At 41.6% G+C, this 20,693-nt stretch overlaps 1 protein-coding gene across 6 annotated transcripts in view; it reads right to left on the reverse strand.

Annotated features, from left to right (window-relative positions):
• Positions 1-3,188: 3,188 nt before the first annotated feature.
• wnk2 (WNK lysine deficient protein kinase 2) overlaps positions 3,189-20,693 on the reverse strand; it is a 42,624-nt gene continuing 25,119 nt past the window's right edge. Inside the window, exons 7-30 of one of the 6 annotated variants that reach the window (XM_035520430.1) lie at positions 19,848-20,121; positions 18,005-18,897; positions 17,134-17,211; positions 16,906-16,944; positions 16,368-16,535; positions 15,564-15,995; positions 15,090-15,189; positions 14,671-14,849; positions 13,557-13,597; positions 13,259-13,421; positions 13,027-13,143; positions 12,759-12,920; positions 12,593-12,644; positions 11,586-11,789; positions 10,532-11,385; positions 10,270-10,327; positions 9,998-10,065; positions 9,075-9,652; positions 8,520-8,767; positions 8,079-8,294; positions 7,524-7,625; positions 6,603-6,647; positions 5,771-6,018; positions 3,189-5,315 (exon numbers count right to left, since the gene is read on the reverse strand). In XM_035520430.1, coding sequence (XP_035376323.1) covers positions 5,040-5,315; positions 5,771-6,018; positions 6,603-6,647; positions 7,524-7,625; positions 8,079-8,294; positions 8,520-8,767; positions 9,075-9,652; positions 9,998-10,065; positions 10,270-10,327; positions 10,532-11,385; positions 11,586-11,789; positions 12,593-12,644; positions 12,759-12,920; positions 13,027-13,143; positions 13,259-13,421; positions 13,557-13,597; positions 14,671-14,849; positions 15,090-15,189; positions 15,564-15,995; positions 16,368-16,535; positions 16,906-16,944; positions 17,134-17,211; positions 18,005-18,897; positions 19,848-20,121 — 5,595 coding nt within the window. In that variant the 3' untranslated portion in view covers positions 3,189-5,039. Of the gene's footprint in view, positions 5,316-5,770; positions 6,019-6,602; positions 6,648-7,523; positions 7,626-7,757; positions 7,897-8,078; positions 8,295-8,519; positions 8,768-9,074; positions 9,653-9,997; positions 10,066-10,269; positions 10,328-10,531; positions 11,386-11,585; positions 11,790-12,592; positions 12,645-12,758; positions 12,921-13,026; positions 13,144-13,258; positions 13,422-13,556; positions 13,598-14,670; positions 14,850-15,089; positions 15,190-15,563; positions 15,996-16,367; positions 16,536-16,905; positions 16,945-17,133; positions 17,212-18,004; positions 18,901-19,847; positions 20,122-20,693 lie in introns of those variants that run through there. The other 5 variants (XM_035520432.1, XM_035520429.1, XM_035520431.1 and 2 more) reach the window with 5 other exon arrangements.

Below are 20,693 nucleotides of genomic sequence, written 5' to 3' on the forward strand. Positions count from 1 at the left end.
GGACAGCCCTGCTACCCTGTACTGAAAGGAGGAACTGTCACATTTTTTCTTCAGTCTAGAAAAGGTTTCCCTGCTAATAAATTACTTATGACCCAAATTTGATAAAGAGTGAAATCTACTCATTTTTAGTCAATTGTATATTTGCCAAAATAATAAAAAGTGACCATCTTTTTTTAAGGTTCTTATTTGTCTCTCTCTCAGGTTTCTGTGGAAAACAAAGAATTATTTGACTCTGATGATGCACTTTATTAAACTGTATCAGGCTCTTAAATTTATGTATCTCTCCTGGTCCACTTGGAATTACCACTAGCAAAATTTCAGATAGACAGGCTTTAAATTTTGATGGTTGGATTGAATCTATGAAAAGATTCTTTTGCTTCAAAGGTGCTTATCTATTTTTGGACATATACTCTTATACAAAGAATATTTAGTAAATATTGCAGTTTATAATTGTATTTCAGTTAGTTTTCAGTGAGTACATTAAAAAAAATGTTTTAAGCTAACTAAACAGAAATCTAGCTAGGCAGATCAAGTTTCCTAATGAATCTCCTTCCTTTTCTTTTGGTAACTTCTATCATGGCTAGTTAGCTAGGCTAATGTCAAGAGAAAAAAAAACTCTTCAATCTAGCAAGAATATGCAGCTGAATTTCCCTCTTTTTCAGTTGATACTTTCTGACTTTTACCTTATCCTAACCTTCAAGAAAAAATAGGAAATGTTTGCTAACATTTCTTTCTCATTATCTAGCTAGCATAGCCAAAGAGTAACATTAGCTTGACAAGTGCTAAGTTACGTTAGCTAGTTAATACTAGGTTTGCCTTAGTTTTTGCTTGGGATTTAACTGATTTTTTGTTTTGACTGTCTAGCATTAGTTGATAATGGAGTTTCCACCAGGATCCTCATTGCTCATTGTTGAGCATTGATGAAGGAGAACACCATCCCAACTCCCTGTACTTGTATCCATCATGTGTTGGGATTATCCTCAGGGGTAAAGTTTTAATGGACAGTCTTTATGACCTCCCACAAGTTATGTGTCTACCGTTTGGACTCATTCCTACTTTATATCTCAACTACTCAAAGTGTATGTGCTACACCTTTGAATTCATCCAGCAAATAACACTAAACTTAGGCTAGAATAAAACAGTTGGCCATACTAGTTTTTGATCCAGCAAACTGAGGATTGCTGTTAAACCAACTTCTGACTTGACTTGTTTTTGAGAAACAAAGAAACAACTGGTCTTATAAAGCTGTTGTATAGAAAGTAGTAAATATGTTCTAATATTTACACTGTCAGGTGGTTTTCTTCTTGAATCTCATATTTTTTATCCAGCTCTTAAGGTAAGGCAACGTTTCTCGTTGATGAATTAAAGAAAAAGAATTACATCAACAAGTTAAATTCTACAACTGTGTTTGACAGCCCATTCCTCAATTTTGAAAGTTTTTGTCTTACCGAGTGATGTCCTCTTTTATGGAACACAATACTGGAGTTAGAAGACATGGTTATGATGAAAAGAATTTATAAAGTTGCTGAAATGTTGCATACTGAGAGTGTTGGCAATACTTCACAATGCTCCTGAGGTTCAGGTAGTCTTAAATAGTATGGTGCTGATGAGGAGCAAGTGCGTATGATTGGTAACTGTGGTGACTGTTAGAACTCCGGGGATGGGGACTTCTCGTGGCCAGCTGTGTGTATCGCAGTTTTAAACTGACAAATTGTCACCTATATGAAAACATTTATGGCTGTTGCTCTTTCCTAGTAAAGAAAGATTTGATACAGTTGATCTGATGTCATGCTTGTCTTTGCAGTTGTGATCCTAGAATCCTAGAACCTTTAATTTAGAACATGCTGGGCATAAAACCATTAGTTTGCATAAATTGATGAGTGAGAACAACTTAATATAATCATTGCAACATATATAAGCAAGTTATATCAGTTGTGCAAGAATTACTTTAACCTAAAAACTTGTTACAGCTACACAACATGTTGAGTGCTTATGGTTTGTCTACTTAACTTCAAGACATTCCCTTGTTCAAATGACTGAAAAAACGAATTAAAGGTAGTTAATTTGAGGCAACAAATTGCCACAAATGATTTAAGTAATTTTAACTCATTTGGGTTTACAGTGTATATGCTTCCCCATCCAATGTTAAGAAAATGAATTAAATTTAAATTTAATTGGAAGAACAAAACACATTAAGTCACTAATGGGGACATTTATAATTAACTGTCTTAAATCCTACATAAGAGAGATCACTACTATGTGGTTCCATATCCTGAATAGCTTATTTAATAAATGTAGAGGTTTAGATTTTTTATTAAAATCACACACTAAGGTCTTATTTTGAGTTATTTAAACTCCCAAAAAACACTTAATAATAGACTTATTAACTGGAAATATTAACTATAATCAAATATTAATTAGTATTAATCTGTTAAACCTATTTGGTTTGAGCATTCAATTTCTGACCAACTGGATAAAAATGGTGATTTGATTTTGTGACTAAATTTCAATTTAGTGTTGAGAGAATTTGCAAGAATATATAAAGCTTCAAAATTCTGTCATCTGTTAATGATCTTCTTAGTGGCAAATTTGCTTTTGAAAATACTTGTAGTTTCTTTCATTCACAATGTGAAACCACTGAAGAATTATTTTCCTGTGAATATATTCAGCATTTTGAACTGACACTGAAAAATGGTTTTCCAGCTCTTACTTCAAATTACTTGCATTTCAGTATGATGTTTTTTGTTAATGACCTTTAATGACCTTACTATTCATTTCTTTAATAATACTGTAATTATATTATGTCCAAATTGTACATCCCCAAGTGTAAAGGGAGTGATAAACTACCAACATTTGTCTCGTTCTACGCTGAATTTCATCATTACATGATTGCTTTGCATTTCTCTTATAACAAATTGGCACTTAAATTGCTGAATGTGTACAATGACATTGATAGCAAATATTGATATTGATATTGATAGCAGACTGATAGCAAATATTGATTGATAGTTTTGCCCAGACCCCTGGTATATGTGTTTATATGTTTTGCTTATCTTTTTATCTTTATAATTCCTGCCCTTACTTGTTTGCATAATGTGTTGCTGCATTATCCAAAATGTAAAAAGCCCATGAACACCAAAAAAGTCACTTGCCAAAAAAATAAAATATCCTCCCCCAAACAACACAGATAAGCAATAAAGATTTAATGTCTGTGCTTATGGGATTACAGTATCCAGACTTCATCTTAGTCTGCAAATACATGAAGAGCAGCCTGCAGGATAAGCATAGGTATTTTAGTACAAGCGTATAAGAGCAAAGAATCTAAGGGCAGGAAATGCATGTGGGAGCATCTGCATAGCTAGGTTACAACAGCAGAAAAGCTTACCAAAAGCACTCTTCTACCTTAAAGTTAATTAAAATAGCCCTGCAACTGTACATTGCACAATTATACACCTTTTTAACTTCTAAGAAGAATCCTTATTTGTCATGTTATTGAATAATAATGTTTTCAACCTATGTCTGTGGAGTAAGGCAGTCTTACATAACCCTGATCTCACTGGGGTGGGTAGAAGGTGGATACAAAGCATTTTCAAATACATGGATGACTGTAAAGTCTTTTGTAACTAGAAAACACACACAAACACATTATATTTTATGAAATGTTACATATGCTGTAGCAGACTTAAGTTGTAATGCAAACTGTGTGTAGGTAGAGAGGGCCGCTCTCTTTTGCCCAGAGCACTATTCACTATGTCTGTGTGCTTCCACCTCAGTACACATATAGCGTTCTAGCCCTGCTTGCCAGTCCAGTTTCTCGATTCCTCCTATACCTGCTGTGCGTGCATTTCTGCTTCTCTGCACCTGAATCATAAGATAATTAACGAGCCGTTCATGAGATGGCTGTGCAGTAGCAGGCTAGACAGCAAAGCCCAGAACTAGGATTGAGAAACACAGGCATATGAATTTACATGTACACTGGATTGTTTGGATTCCTCTGTCACAGCTACTAACTATCCGGCTGACGATGCCAGATTGACAAATTTAACATTAACTGCGCTGTCAAAAACAGTCATGGGTCCAAAACAATTTGTTATTTACAATGTAAATATAGATCCTTTAAAATGATCTTGACCAACTACTCACATAATGTCTTGTGTACTCAGTTGAGTACACAAGAAAACAGCAAGATTGTCCTTTGTGTTTCCAGACTCCTATTACAAATACATTTCTCAAACATTTCTGAAAATAAGGTTTTCTCAGTGAAATGGTATTGCTGTTCACATAGAGCGTCCAAACCTACTGTTCAAGGCACTCTTGAAAACTCTTTCAGGATTTGTCCATGTTTCCTTGGGGCATTATAAGGATGCTACATTTCCAGCCATGTCTCAGTCCAGAATACATGAAGCATTAATGAGCCAGGACAAAATTGAGATTTTACATTGATGGTTGTGACTGTGGCTACATGCTGAATCTCTCATTGGCTTGTTTACATATGAAATGATTCTGTATTACAATACTATTTACATATTCATTGCAATTATTTTAATTAATTTGAAATTAGGAGCTGAGTGACATGTCAATATGATTGTCTTATATACACTTATATACAGTGAATGACTGTACAGTAATGTGTGATCATAATAAAGAGTGTAATTACATAAAGATAAGTTTATAAATGTTCATAGTTCATGTTGTTACCACTGGCAGGTTATGCACACAAGTAGGCTTAAACTGATAAAAAAACAAAACAAAAACAAAACACTGTACACCTAAATATGGACAAATTTCAAAAACAGAGCCTTAAAATATACATGCTAAATGTAGATAAATGATCTGGTGTAAAGGATACATCTATATTTACATAATTTGTTGGGTCAGTTACATATACAGTATTAGTTATACAGTGCATGCCTATAGGAGATTCAGATAACAGAGTACATTAATGGGCTGTACACACTATCATGTCAAACAGCGCTTTAAGGATACTGTGGAGAAATTCAGCTGTAGGCTACAGTGGGAACATCCATCAGGTGTAGAAGCTACAGGGTCCTGTTGTGCAAGTGGTGTGGAGGAGGTGATGTTTTCCAGGTGGGAAATGACAACACTCCCTGCCCGACGGGTGTGGGTAATTCAGGCCAGTGGGTGATGTAGAGGGGTGACCCCAGAGCCTCTCTGAAAGGGTAGCCATGCACCGGGGGTCCATCATGGAAACCAGGCAAGGGGTCAGCTGTCAGAGGGCAGGTGTGGGAATGGATCCTGGGCCAGGAGAGGGGCAGCTGGGAAACTGCTGTTACAGCTGCAGATTTTGGGAGTATCTAGAGAAAACCAAGGTGATGAGTGAAGTGCAGGAAAAGATATGGCTGTTTTGGTGTTTCACATAGTAAAATTAGCAATTGTATGGATAATTATAGCAACAGAAAGAAAAAAAAACTAGAGCAGACAAATCCAAAAATGGCAATCCCAAAATCATAGAGTAAGTAATCTAAAAGCAATGAGGAAACTGTTCAGTGAAACTAACAATTCCTAGCAGTGAAAGGTAGAGGAGGGGGAGATTTATAGGTGAGACTAATGGAGACAATATGAGACAGGTGTATGTAATAAGCTTGTGTCCAGTGAAATAGTTCAGAATTCCGGGAATGACTGCTTAAAAACCTACCATGACTAACAATGAAGACCCCAGAATTTAATCTGAACATTAATGACTGGCACCTGTAGGCATTCATTATTTAGTAGCCATGGTAGCACTTATATGTAGAGCTATGTTCCTCACCCCTGCAGTGCTCTGGCTCCTGGTTCTGGCAATATACTGACAATTCAGGTGGAGTGAGCGAGAACGTGTGGGGCTCCACGCTTCCTGAACCCATACCCCCACCAGGCTCTGCAGCTCCACAGGGAACAGGTCAGATTTATTGTTGCTGTTGTTAGTCTGTGCCTGAGCCAGGCCCACAACTGAGTGGTGGGGAGGTGGCGTTGAGCCAGGTGGCATCTGGGGTTGATTTGATGCACCTGGAGGAGACCCTGAGAAATCAGATATTAGTGTGACTAAGATGTGTGACAATGCCCAGCAATGGTGATCATATAACCAGGACTTCTGTTCATGATCTAATAGTGACCAGAGGTGCTCTGATAGTGACTATTCTAATCACAGAGAAAATTCTAGTATCTCAAATTTCAAAGAAACTCACTCCTCAAAAAAAATCTAACCACTGCTGAAGTCCTAGAACTTCAGAAGCATTTTGCTTCTCATAACGGACCTCTGAAACATCTTGTTTCTTTGGAATTGTGTGCTATGCTGCAGTTTTTACTACTACTATCTTTAACCACAATACACTGCAGTTACTCCCTTAAAACCTGCAGCTGAATAGTTTTGTGATTAAGAGATTTCATTTATTTTTCATATATAATAAAATGTAGAAACTCTTGAAAAACATGTTTTCACTTTGTCATTATGGGTGATTAATTGTAAATCTATGGATAAAAATGGCAATTTTATCCATTCAAAATCACAACACAATAAAGTGCAGCAAGTAAAAGGGTCTGTAAAAAAGATACTTTACCGCTATATTTAAGAAAAGCAATTGTGAAAGCAAAAGGATAGTTACTGTTGCTGCGCTCTTTCCCCAGACAGATGCGTTTCAGTGTTGACCCTAGAGAACAAAATTCACCATTAATGGTTCAGAACTACTATAAAACATAAAATAGATATAACTAGATATAAAACATAACATTTTTAAATTTGATCTAGACTGTTTTATCTGATCTAGACTGATCCAGCTCTACAGTTTGGGTTTGAGTGATGTGTTGAATTTAGGTTTGAAGTTTGGGTTTGCGTGAAGTCTAGAATTGAAGTTTAGGATTGAATTAAGTCTTGAATTTAGGTTTGAGGTATGTGTTTGAGAAGTCTTGAATAAGGTTTTTCAAAGTGTCTTCAGAACATCTATGGCATTTGGCAGATGCTCTTATCCAGAGCGACTTACAAAAGTGCTTTGTCACAGAATGCATCCTAGCAAGTACAGTAGGTTATAGCCAACGTACCATTGAACTGTGTAATTTCAATGAAATGAATATGAGAAAACACTCTGGGAATGTAATATAAAAAAATATTCATACTGATTAAAAATATTTAACACAAACAGAAAAGAGGATGAACAATTATGGGATGAATAGTTACATTGTTCAGACTAAGGCTATTCACATAGGAGTGAATTAAAGTCAGCAGAACATTAGCTCCACTCTGTTCAACTCCTTAGAAATCACTACCAACTGGGAATTAAGAACTCTGGTACACATCAAAAACCCAATAAAAACACTGGCACTTTGAAGCCAACCACAAGTGAACTTGAATCAGATACAACCCCATTATTCTTTAATTCTGAGTATAAAGGGAAGGAATAACAAAACAAGCACTGAAAAAGTAGACCGAAGTAAAAAGGAGGACACCCGTGTGAAAAAAGAAAGAGATGCAGGTAGGGATGCCAATCAATCAAGGGGTTGTTGGAGTGGGATAGGAAAGAGATACAAACAGATGGAGAGAGAAACTGGTCCGTTGAGGAATCTAGCACGTGGTTTACTGCTAGTCTTATAGGTCCTCGTCTCAGCTGCTGGGGGACAGGCAGGAGGCCAACCTGTGTGCCGGAGAGCGGATGAGAGGGAAAAGAAGAGCGGATGAGAGGGAAAAGAAGAGCGGATGAGAAGGAAAAGAAGAGCGGATGAGAGGGAAAAGAAGACAAAAACAAAAGGCACCATGAGACCAGGAGTTCCCACTAGAGTCCTCGGCTCTGTTCCAGCTGCACCAGGACCATATAGAGTGATCCACATGTGATACAGGAAGCTGACAGTAGTCAGAGAAACCTCGTTAATATACACCAGAACATCCGTGCGGTCCATTTTCTGCTCCTATGCAGTAGCCAAAAAAATAAGCATAAGCACATATTAGAAAAATAGATTGCAGTTTTTATATTTATTTTCTAAAAAAGTAAAGGTTTGGGGTTTTGTTTTTTGAGCTGACTTTGCAAAAGCATAGCAGTCTTAATTCCTAATCTTAACTGTGATCTTAAATGTTCGCGCTGCATGCTCACTGTGTCCTGGCTGGCTGTAAGCTCCTGGTCTGTCTGCAGTCTGCAGTCTCGCGTAGATGTTGTCGGAGGACACGGAGCCCTTGAGGGAGCAAGGCTGCTGGGTCTGGACAGGGTGTGAGATTGAGCTGGGGAGAGTGGCCGTTCCTGCACGAGCTCTGCTCTCGGGCAGCTCTGAGGCCCTGACTGGAGACCCGTTTAAACTCAGAGCAGGCTCACCTGGTGGAGAAAACAAGGGAAAAAAACCAAATGTCTTATTTTTCATCCAGAATCCTAATTTGTAAACCACTCAGACAGAGAACATGCATGCAGTTTTCAAGTAAGTGACAGGGTCATTTATTGTATATATAATGCATAGCCATGACACTATATGCATTTAGATTATCTTGAAATACATTTAAGACATTACGCTAATATTCCTTGAGATCAAAGCATCTGACTCACTGTACTTTGCAGCATCATTGACTTTGCCGCTGTCACTTGTTTTCGAGACGCTTCTCAACTGCTGGACAAGGGGACTGAGCAATTTACCAGCCCTGAGTTTGTGCTTGCTGGCTTTGCGTCTGCGTCCAGCAGGGGGCACCGTGGAGGTGAGGCTGAGGCCAGGCGGGGGTGGCTTACCAAGCCGTAAATAGAGCAGCTCGATCTCCCCACGCTGGTGAGCCTGCAGCTCTGAAATCTCCTGCATATGTCTACAGGAGAATAAGAGGTGTTAGGATACAGCCCCGACTCGATACTGGAGAACGTTAGCACAGATCAGCTCTGATTTTATTGACTTTAACATACTTGTTTGAGTTCAAGAAGGGCTTGAGAATTAGCTAGCTGGCTTAAATCAGGTGAATATAAAATATATATAGTGCACAGGTCCAATGGAACTTAAAACTCCTGTATTAGCCACACACACACACACACACACACACACACACACACACACACACACACACACACTCCTTTTTTATTTCACATGAACTCTCATGCACCCACAAGCTCAGAACTCACTTCTCCCTCAGCCTCTGTAGCTCTTTCTTTATGTCTGACTCCTCCATCTCTGAGTCGTTGTCACTGCTCATGTAGGAGCAGTACATCCCGCCCTGCCTGCTTGGGGAGTCAGAGCTCTGCACGCTGCTGCTGCGGCCCGTGCGCCTCAGGAAAGCCACCGCCCTCTTCATGAGGTCACTTCCTCTCCGCTCTGAGCGTCCTTGCCGAGACGGGGTGGAGGCAAGCATTTTGGCTGGGCTGCTCTCCGCCCCGGAGTCAGAGGACATGAGGCGGGTAGGAACGTCCGCCGGGGCCGAGGTTTGTGCCCGTGGCAGCGAACCCTGCTTCATCAGAGACGGCGGGGCATCCAAGTAGAAATCGGGCGGGGCGGAATACCTGCTGCTGTTTTTACTGCGCGTGACCTCATCCTCCGTGCTCGTCACTGAGAAGCGGCCAATGGCGCTGGCTGGCATGGACGACTCTAAACCAGCACTGTGCTCCCCAAAGAAGGCACTGGGGTGTGCCGGAGAGGCTGTGCTGCTCCAGCTTCGCTGCTTCCTTTGTTGTTCAGACAGAATGTCAGGAGGGCCAGGAATCATCTGATTTTTCAGTTATTGGCATAAAGTGTAATTTAGGGAAACAAACAGATTTTAAAAAAAGTTAGACAGCAAATCACACGAGGGTGCTGGGACTAATATTGCATGACAACAAGTATTTTCACCATTTATCCAACTTAATTAAATGGGCTGTGCCTAAATGAATTCACAGCAGAGAAAATTCTGCAAATGTAAGTAAAAGTTAAATAGGGTTTTTTCATATTTTATTAAATCTATGATACACAAAACGCTTTGCCATGTGAACTATTCATTGTTTTTTTTTTTAAATAATATTTGTATAGTAAGCAGGGTGACACTGGACTTTGAGGATTTAGAAGAAGCAGGTACCTTAAAGCGACTCCTGGAGCCCGAGCAGGAGGTAGAGTGGGACATAACATTTTTCTTTGACACCGTGACTACAGAGAGAATTACTTTTGGTTACTATGAGCATCATATAATGCATAATAAAGGTTATTTCTACATATTAAAAATATTTATAATAGGTGTCATATTTATATTCAATTTTACATATTTATATTCTGTTCCTTGTTTTGTCTGAAGGATAAACCTCTGTGTGACTGTAGAATACACAGTACAATCAGCAAAAGGTTTTGTTATACCACCAACTGCGGAGTCACTGAGCGTGCTCAGACTGTCCACTCTCTCAGGGATCTGTGGCTATGAAGAGACAGGGACAGTGTTCAAAAGACCACAACTCCCAGAGTTTTTCAATTCCCTCATAAAAATATTTTGGAAATTCACATTAGTTGTAGAATCCCCTAAACCTGGAAATGCTATGGGAAGGTGTCTACAATTACTCCCTCAATGTTTTGTAACAGGGATATGGGGAAAATCAAACCCTGGATAATGCAGTAAATTTACCAGCTGCTCCCCTGCCCTCATCCGGCCCTCTCCAACGAGGCTGGGGGTGCTGGTCCCTGACCCTGCTGTCGCACACTCTGGTCCTGGCGGAGAATGGATGTACTCCGTCCCCGAGCCAGGTGTCTCAGCCATGGTACCTGATGGGTACATGGGCACGTATTCCTGATACAGCAGGTTCCTCAGCTTTTCATCTAGCGTCTTTATTGTGCTGTCCACAAACCCTACCCGGCCCCGCCCCTCACCATCCGATTCATTGGGGGCAAGGTGGTGTTGTGAGGGGGCAGGACTTTGGGGCAGCGATGGGGCCTTGGCACCACCCATAGTGGCAAAAGGCTGCTGCCGCACAACGGGGTGCTGGGCACGTTCTCCGTGGGCAGCCGAGACAGACTGCAACTGCTCACGCGCGGACAGGCCATCCTGTGGGAGCGGGGGAGTGAGCGGTGAGGAACGTGTGGCACCTGTGCTCACATCCAGCACTAGTGGCATGACTAGTGGGCAGCAGGGAACGGTGTCCGAAACAGGTGCACCACAGACGAGCTCCGCCACCGGCTGGGCCGCAGGGACCGTCGAAAGCGAGCTGAGTTTTCCATTCTGGGCCTCATCCATGGACAGAGAGCTGCGCAGGGCTGTGCCAGGCTGTGCGTGCTGCACTCGGAACTGGACTGAAGTCAAGGTGCTGCCATCTTCTGGATGGGAGGCATTCTGCGCTTTCAGGCTGGCAGGCAGGGGAACCAGCGGCACCGGAGAGAACACAGCCAAGGATAAGGGGTCTGTGGTGATCAGAGAGAGTGGGCTGCAAAATCCATGAGCATCGCTATCGCCAGATGGGGGCGCTGTGGCATAGCCTTCTGAGTCTGAATTACAATAAAGCGAATATACGGGATAAACAATCTGTTAAATCCATTCAGGAGATCATTACCAGCTGAAACGTAACTATTAGTACTCAGTAAACCAATGCTTAAGTAAAATAAAAAATATGTGAAATGCGACCTAAATAAAGAGTATATTTGCATCTTTGAGAATGTTACTACTGACAAAATAAACCAGCCATTACCTATAGAAACAGAACCAGATGCTGTGCTGCCCTCTAGTGGCTGTATTGAGGCAATGTCAGGCTGAGCAGCAGCAACACCTTCAGTCAATGTGCTGGTTGAGGGTATCTTTGTAGCTGTAGCTCCTTCTGAGGATGCCTCCTCACTTGCTACAGGAGGTTCATCCACAGGGCAAATAATGAACCACCTCTTACCAGTATGGAGCACTGTGGGGGGAAAAGTCAGGCAAGGACATTCTTCTCAGAGTTCAGTTTTCTGTCTAAATCACTCTGTTGAAGTCCTGAGTCTGGAACTAAGCTGTTGCTGTTATGTATGTATGTATACATTGTGGTTAGGGTTAGGGTCAGGGTCAGGGTTAGGATTAGGGTTAGGGTTAGGGTTAGGGTCAGGGTTAGGGTCAATGTCAGGGTTAGGATTAGGGTTAGGGTCAGGGTTAGGGTCAAGGTCAGGGTTAGGGTTAGGGTCAGGGTTAGGATTAGGTTTAGGGTTAGGGTCAGGGTCAGGGTTAGGGTTAGGGTCAAGGTCAGGGTTAGGGTTAGGGTCAGGGTTAGGATTAGGTTTAGGGTTAGGGTTAGGGTTAGGGTCAGGGTCAGGGTTAGGTTAGGGTTAGGGTTAGGGTCAGGGTCAGGGTCAGGGTCAAGGTCAGGGTTAGGGTTAGGGTCAGGGTTAGGATTAGGATTAGGTTTAGGGTTAGGGTCAGGTTAGGTTAGGTTAGGTTAGGGTTCGGGTTAGGGTCAGGGTCAGGATCAGGGTCAGGGTTAGGGTTAGGGTTAGGGTCAGGGTTAGGGTCAATGTCAGGGTTAGGATTAGGGTTAGGGTTAGGGTTAGGGTCAGGGTCAGGGTTAGGGTCAGGGTCAGGGTTAGGTTAGGGTTAGGGTTAGGGTCAGGATCAGGGTCAGGGTCAGGGTCAGGGTTAGGGTTTATGTATGTATGTATACATTGTGGTTGTAACATTTTAGTAATTTGTATTGAGCTCCATTCCATTCCTAGTGAGAGTTTGAGAGTTTACCATTTTGCTGATAGACAGGCTGAGATACTCCTTCTTTCTGCCCTTTCCCACCCTGGAAAACACAGCACAAGCAATAAAAGATATAATCCTTAGTAACCCTAAAGCACATCTCCTCCCACTGCCAAGGTCTTGATTTCAAAGAAATCCATATCATATTTTCCCACACCTCATCCCCAGCCCTGCTGAGAGGGTGGCCCTGAAGTGGAGAGGCAGCTGGTCTCTCCCCCTCTACCTCCTCGTTCAGCATGTCCTCAGCCTTGTCCACAATGTCCTTTAGCTGGTCGATGAAGATCTCCTTCTCTATGGGCAAAATGAAGCCATTCTCCACCTAAGTGCACACGATTCAGTGATGCACTGGTATAAAGATCAGTTTTATATTTATTGTCATATTATGAATCTCTTGGATGTGCAGTAATTTGAAACAATGCCCTCACCATGTAAATGGCTATTTCTTCAGGGGCATCTCCATCCAGATCAAATTTGAAGGTCACCATTTTATGATTATGGGTTTCTAGCTGGCATTCTACCATTTTATCGCCTGTATCACAAACCTAATGACATGAAAGGAAGAGACGGTCAGACGGACAGAGAGAAACAAGGGCATTTATGGGGTTTATGGAGTGCTCATTTTAAAAAAAACAGAGGGTGAAAGGGCGGAAAACTCACATTGAGCATGCTAAGTTTGGGTCTGCTGGCCTTCTCCTGGCGCGAGCGCATGCGGGCAGACTTGCGGTGGTGTTTCCTGGTCTTGCCATCACCTTTCCCTCCGCTCACGGTGCTGTCATAGCCGTCACTCATCTCTTTACCCGAGGCCGCGTCGGAATTCAAACTGGACAACCCACAAGAAGACATCAACTTCTCTAAGGTACACCAGAAGCACATGCATTCATATATTATGCAAAATATGGCATAATATGTCAAAATATGTCATATGACATAAGAGCAAAATTCATGTGCAGTTTACCTGTCACAAGTATAGCTGGGAAGTGGCATGGGGACTGGTTCCTGTAAAACAAATGTAACGAGATCAGTCACAAAAAACTCTGGTAAGGTAAATCTGTTACCTTCATCATGTCACCAGTTAGCCTACCTGAAGTATTTTTGTACATTTATGGACAGAAGGATTCCTTCGTTTTCAAATACCTACTATGATTACCTCAACATTGCAGGATTTCCTCCTTTAAGACTTCACAATCAAATGAAAAACATACTAATGTAAGGCACAACTCTGGTTAGCTAGCCAGAGGAATGTAACCTCTTGTTAACAAGCTAACAACAGCAGATATGAATAGGAGTCATGCCCAGAATCATGGTACATAATACTAGCTGCCAATTATCCCCATAAATTAGGGGAAAAGGGAACAAAGGTGCAAAAACAACTGTCTATGTCTAAATTGAGTAAACTAGTTAGGGGTATTATTTTCCACGCTTCATTTGATATCATGATGAAGTATGATTTTGGACACTGTTAAAGCACATTAAATCCTTCATATTTCCCCAGTGGACTTTCAACTGCACACAGACAACTTCTGACAACTCTTTTCAGTTAAAATAGGTAGAAGATGGAACATGCTACAAAAAACATTTAAAATATTATTTTTATTATAAAGTATTATAACATGACCCTTTGTGGAAATATGCCTTTTGATAATTAGTCTAATAATGGGCTCAATGTACATTAAAAATATTCATAATTAAATAATGAAATATGGCTATTTTGGCCTCATTGCTATTTTTAAACCACAAATATTGCAACATTACACTGAATTGAATTTCTCCCACCAATAGTTATGCTATACCAAAAATACTACGTACGATTTTACTATAACTCAAGTAAAATTCAAATGGAGCATGTTCTACTCTCACCCAAGCACCGGATTTGTGTATTTTGTCTATGACTGCATTACAATGCCCATGTTACTTTCCCATGACTGCACTGACATTAATGCTCCCTTAGTGCATTGTTCACATCTATAATGGTTATGATATTCCAGATCTGTCAATGCTGTACTGTGCCATGACTGCTCTGACATTATACGTCCTCTCTGAGTGTGCGACTATAACAGAGTTGGGTCTACCTCCTGGCTGGGCTCAGATGGAGGGTGAATGAATCCTGATGTGGTGTCTGGGAACTGATGAGTGCTGCTGCTGGATCCACCGCCACTTTCAACCACAGCCGCTGCCATCTGGCCTCCAGCAGGCTGCAGAGAAAGTGCAGGGCTCTCGGGGGCAATCTGCTGGGGTCTGACTGCAACAGCTGGATGATATTTCATTACAGTGTAATATCAAATAAAGACATTTTGAAGCTGGTGATATAATACCAAAACAAACACAACACCTTCTAATTCATCAACATTCATTTACTCATTATGTCTTACATAATACATTGGCAAATTATATTATTTGAGGTACACACATTGAGTTGCATATATAATAGCTATTAAACTACCCTCATAATACTTTAAATGTGATATAAAGTTAAGACTATAACACCTACCACTGCTGGGCACAGTAAAAAGTGCAGGCTCAGGTTCCTCTCTGTGTGGAGCAGACTGGACATGAGTTAGTTCGGCATGGGTGTGCACCAGGCTGTCCTCCTGGGGAGGAAGAGGATGGCACGTTGGGCTTTACTCTGATATTTGATTCCTTTCCATTCCATTCCAACAGACGTCACAGTTTGGCTCTGAACTACTTAACATGCACTGCAGCACCATCAGTGAGCACCACTCCTCCCCAGACCTGACCTCAACACTGCTACAGTTAAAGCCACCCTTCTGATAAAGCCCTTCTGTAGACTCCACCTGTCCATAAGTAGTGTGTTTTTCTAAAACATCACTATATTAACATGTGCAAAAGTGGACTTTGTAAATGAAGATTTGTTCAGGCCTGCTTAGCAGCAGCACAATGGCAGAAACAGCACAGATCATTGTTTGTGTCCTTGTGCAGAACAATGGACTGAAACAGCATGTACCTGTGCAGGTGGAGCAGAGACGCAAGGGTTTGGCGGCTGAACGAAGCATGGAGGCTGTGACAGTGCAGGACAGAAGGCTAGCGATGGCTGGGTGGGTTGGGGCTTTGGCGGTGGGGCAGAAGAGTACCCCTGCTGCTGTTGCAGCGGGGCAAGGGATGGGGGATGGGCCATTCCCAGGAGTGGGATGGAGGCTGGTAAGCCCAGAGGAGCAGCTACAGGGGTTTGGGGTGTACCTGCTCCAGATATGGTGCTCACAGCCTGAGTGGGGGCGAGAGGCAGTAGGGCATGAATTGGGGCGGTCGAGTGGTAGGGTGTGGGTGTAAGAGGGGCACTGCTGGGGTACGGGGAGGAGTATGGGATAGGGGAAATGGGCCTTGCCTCACTTCCGGTAGGAGTGCCCACTGTGGGCAAAACAGGGTATGGTGAAGGGAACTGAGGAAGAAAAAAAATTAAACAAAAATAAACAGAATTAGGAAACCACTGGATTCTTCACTAAGTGGCCTATAAGGGCACATCATTACAAGTTCCTAATTTTCAGGATATTCAGTGGTAGTTTGGGAATTTGGTGTGGTAAATTGGTAAGGACATTCTGTGAATTTTGATTTTACAATTAATTCCAGAACACTGTGGTCACGTAGTATAAAAGATGTTTTATTTCAAATTTGGAGGCCACGTAATGTGAAAGCAGCATAAGCTAAGACTGAGCTCAACAGATATCCGTCCCGCAAGGGTATGCCAAATCTGGGATTTTAGGAATACATTAGGCTGAAAACATGACCGTGAGTTTTTGTTTAATTTACATACCTGAGTGGAAATCTGAAGAGGTTGGATAATGGGTGTGGTATGAACACTTGGCTGTGGTTGAGAAAGAGGAGTACTGCTGAGCATAGTGGATGCTGATTGGAGCAGGTGCTGAGGATGGGGCTGTACATCTGAAGGTGGCTCCACAACTGGCTGCAGAGTTGCTAAGGTCTAGAAGCAAGAGATGGAGCTCAGTGAAACTGCTTTCACACTCATGTTGCCCAGGTGCGCATGAGGTTTTCTCTGAAAATGCTCCCCAAAACAGTTTTGGAACTCTGTTTCCAAAAATGGTAACAGTGTTAACAGTGGGGAGAAAATGCGTCTGCTAGCTTTCAATAATTATCATTAGCAACATTTTTGGAGTAAGTGTTTCTTAACCAATGTGAAAATGTAGTTTATTTCAAATGAAATGGTCTATTAAGATATTTTAAGCATTGAAATCAGTGCATTATTCCCATTGAAAATGGTGATCCAAAGGCCAATGACTGAGAGCTTAGAGACAGGAAGATGAGGGTGGATCTACAGGTCTGAGACGGTCTACCTGGGACAGCAAAGCTGCAGGATGGAGATAGAGGTGAAACTGAGAGAAATAAAAACACAAGAAGGAAGAAGAAGCTAAATTAAAATACTAAGCCACTACACCATGAAAACAAAAGCAAGCTTACATGGATACACAGATGCTACACACACAAACATTTAGTATGAAGCTATACTGTTGTTTTGAGCGGATGGTCCTTTGTAAGCTACATAATGACTGTATGAATCTTACCTCTTGTGCTGACAGTGTAGTTGGAGCTGGTGTTGCTGGAGCAGACATAGTCTGAGAATTGACCACTGTAGCAGTGGGCTGAAAAACACAAAGACTTTTACAGAAACTGACTGTGAATTTGACAATAATGGGAACACTGCTTAAAGACTGCTAAACCCAAAATCAACTAAAAGGCTAATAATAAATGAAAGATTGTGAGTAGTTAATGTTACATAAATCTTGCTTGGTGGCTCAATAGTTATCATTTAGTGTCATCTGCAATCATATTTGCTTGTTTTGGGAATGCGTGTTTTGATGTGACCACGGGAATTATTAGCTAAAGTTTGAGAGGAGACAAAGGGATGAACTACAGCAAGCTTGATGAAGTGAGTTAAAACAGAAACCAGGAGAGGCTGCTGGAGATAGCTCTGTTCAGTAATTTGCAACAGAGAATCAGTTGCATTTTGTTATCTTTTTTATACTTTCTGTAGTCTTTTTGTGGCCTTTTAGAAATATATTCTTGCAAAAACATTTAATATAAACTATAGTGTTCTGAAAGCATGTTCCGTTAAGACTTAATATAGGACAGGACAGAGGTACTGCCATATCTGGTACCAATCAATTTTGTGAGGGACAAGAGAGAATCTTGGAACTCACAAGGAATACTCCCGCGTTGCTAAATAGTCAGCCACAGATAAAAAATAAGAACACATGCATGATTCCTATGTAAAATTAAAAAAATAATAAAAAAACCCCACAAATCTTAAAAAAAAAGAAAAAAAGATATAAATTAAGAGTAGGCAAGATTATTATGTTTTATTTTGGGGTTTAGGTTTGGGGGTTTTGAGGGTGTTGTAACTACAATAAAAAGGGAACTTCAACGTTGTCTTACTGGGGGAGACTGCTGGTAAAGGCTCTGATGCAGCTGGACTGATGCCTGTGGAAGGGATCCTTGGTGTATCAGTTTAGAAGACTGCTGATAAGTTCCCTGGTGCAGCTGTGCCCCATGGTGCAACTGGGCAGTTGCTTGGTGCTGATGCATCAGAACACTTGCTTGTGGTTGTACACCAGGCATTTGCTGGATCCCATGGACAAACTGGGCAGCAGGCTGTTGCTGCTGGGCCCCATGATGCAAGTGGAGAGTAGGTTGTTGCTGGGCCTCCTGATGCAGCAGGGTACTTGGCTGTTGCTGGGCCCCTCGAAGCAGCTGGGCAGGTTCAGGCTGCTGCAGAGTCTCTTGCTGATGCTGGACTACAGATTGATGTTGGACCCCCGGATGTAGCTGAGTAACAAGCTGCTTTTGGGCCTCATGGTGCAATTGAGGTGTAAGCTGTGGCTGGGCTCCCTTGTGCAGCTGGGGTATAAGCTGTTGCTGGGCCCCCTGATGCAGCTGAGGTGTAAGCTGTGGCTGGGCCCCCTGATGCAGCTGAGGTGTAAGCTGTGGCTGGGCCCCCTGATGCAGCTGAGGTGTAAGCTGTGGCTGGGACCCCTGATGCAGCTGAGGTGTAAGCTGTGGCTGGGCCCCCTGATGCAGCTGAGGTGTAAGCTGTGGCTGGACCCCCTGATGCAGCTGAGGTGTAAGCTGTGGCTGGGCCCCCTGGTGCAGCTGTGGTGTAGACTGTGGCTGGGCCCCCTGGTGCAGCTGAGGTGTGAGATGAGCCAGGAGCTGTGCTGGAGGGCTAAGGGGCCTCTGGGAAGTGGAGATAGACTCTGGCAGGGACTGGTAGGGAATGCTGTGCTGGTTGCTCAAAGCATCTGTAATCACTGCGGAGCTGGTGATGCTGTCTGCTGCAAAGATAAGGTGAATGCAAAACAAATGCAAACGTTTACACATTCCCCATCACAAAGTATTGTGACCTCAAAACTGATTGTTTTTATCTGTGTTTAAAGGTATATTCACTGTAATGAAAGCTTTTGAAATATATCTCTCAGATGATCTCTGCACCACACAGCAGTCTGGAACTCTAAACATGCTTTTCTATGTAAAAGTCAATAATTAAAGCTGTTAAAGTGGAAGCAGATTTGTAATTGCAGAAGACACAGCTGTGGGTGAGAGATTGTTTCATGGTCATTTAAAGGTTCACTGATAAGTCATTCTGCTGACTCACTTGTGCTGTGAAACTCTGCAGCTAGCCATAAATTCTTAGACCTGTTTAAGACTGCCTCCCTCTCCCTCTCCATCATTTCCACCAAGGCTGTCCGGATTTCTACCTCACCCTGCAGCCAATGTCAAATTATTTTCCAATGTTTATGTTTGCGTAAGAGTTCAGTGAGTTTGCAAGTTGGCCAAAAGGAACTGTGAGCCTTGGCTCAATTGTCTGTCGATTAAAGCTGTAACAATACACTGATTCAGTCCATCACATCGATTTACCGGCACAGTTACAATTCTGTACCCACTACAATATATCAAAATTGGTATGCACTGTTAATTTTACAAGCAAATTCTAATCTAAGTCTAAGAACATTTAGTGCAGTGATGTACACAACTGCAGTGTGATTTTTAAAAATTGCACTTTGATTTTATTCAGTGGGAGGTGGGTAATGGGTGAAGCTTATTGTTTTCTTGACAACAATAGTTAATTATGAAAAACAGGTACCACACAATTAAATACTTCAGATGACATTAATTCAATGCTTTGTTGTATTGCAAATCAGTTCTGTATTTTACAATAATCAGAACAAAAACCTTGGCTCTTTTTATCCATGTGTAACATGCAGGAATTGCAGCTGCTCACATGTTGTGGTAGTAGCAGTACTGCTGGGGGTGTTAGAGAGAAGAGTCATGGGCACACTGTCAGCCTCCTCGGGCTCAGTTCGGTTACCCTGTGCTAACCCAGCAGGGGCATCCTGAGGCACAGCATTCGTCTGGGTCCTAGCGCCCTTCTCTTCCATCTCACCCTCACTCCCGAACACTGTCCTCTCCCTGCGCCACTTTATCAGAGCCACACGGTCCCGGATCGATTTACTAACAATCTTCACATCACTTTCCAAGAAGAAGCCAGAGTCAACCTTCGGAATATAAAATACAAGTCATTTTTTTCATTTTTGAAGTCAGCTAAAACAAGTGTCATTTTCTGAAATAGAGGTTCCTCTTTGAACTGGAAATGCATCAATTTACTATTATACTGTTAAAGTCAAAACTATTAGCCAAAAATAAGGAGCTATAGAGCAATTCCCTAAAAATCTGTCCAATGTAAACACAATTTGTAAAACTTTACAGAGTAAAACATTACAATCAATGCAAAGGCCTCCATTTATTACCTTTTAGATTTTTAAAAAAAATATTCAAGTTTGATATATAACAAAATGTAATGAAAATTTGGGTGGTCAAAATTATTAGTCCCCATGTGAATTCTTCAAGAAAATGTAGCAATTTTAAATATTTAGCCTTGAACCGCACCTGAACCACATCTGGTGCTATCAGTTAGCATTGAACTCTATTAAATGGGCTTCATTGAACAGGGCTACTGACACTTAAAGGATAAATTGAGAGGCACCACTCTTACATTCTTTGTAACAAGTAATTTAATCAAAAAGCAAAATAAATGTAATCTAATAATTGAATCAAAAAACAAGCAAGT

This window comes from Electrophorus electricus, chromosome 20 (genome assembly GCF_013358815.1).
Source record: "Electrophorus electricus isolate fEleEle1 chromosome 20, fEleEle1.pri, whole genome shotgun sequence".
Classification (NCBI taxonomy): Eukaryota; Metazoa; Chordata; class Actinopteri; order Gymnotiformes; family Gymnotidae; genus Electrophorus; species Electrophorus electricus.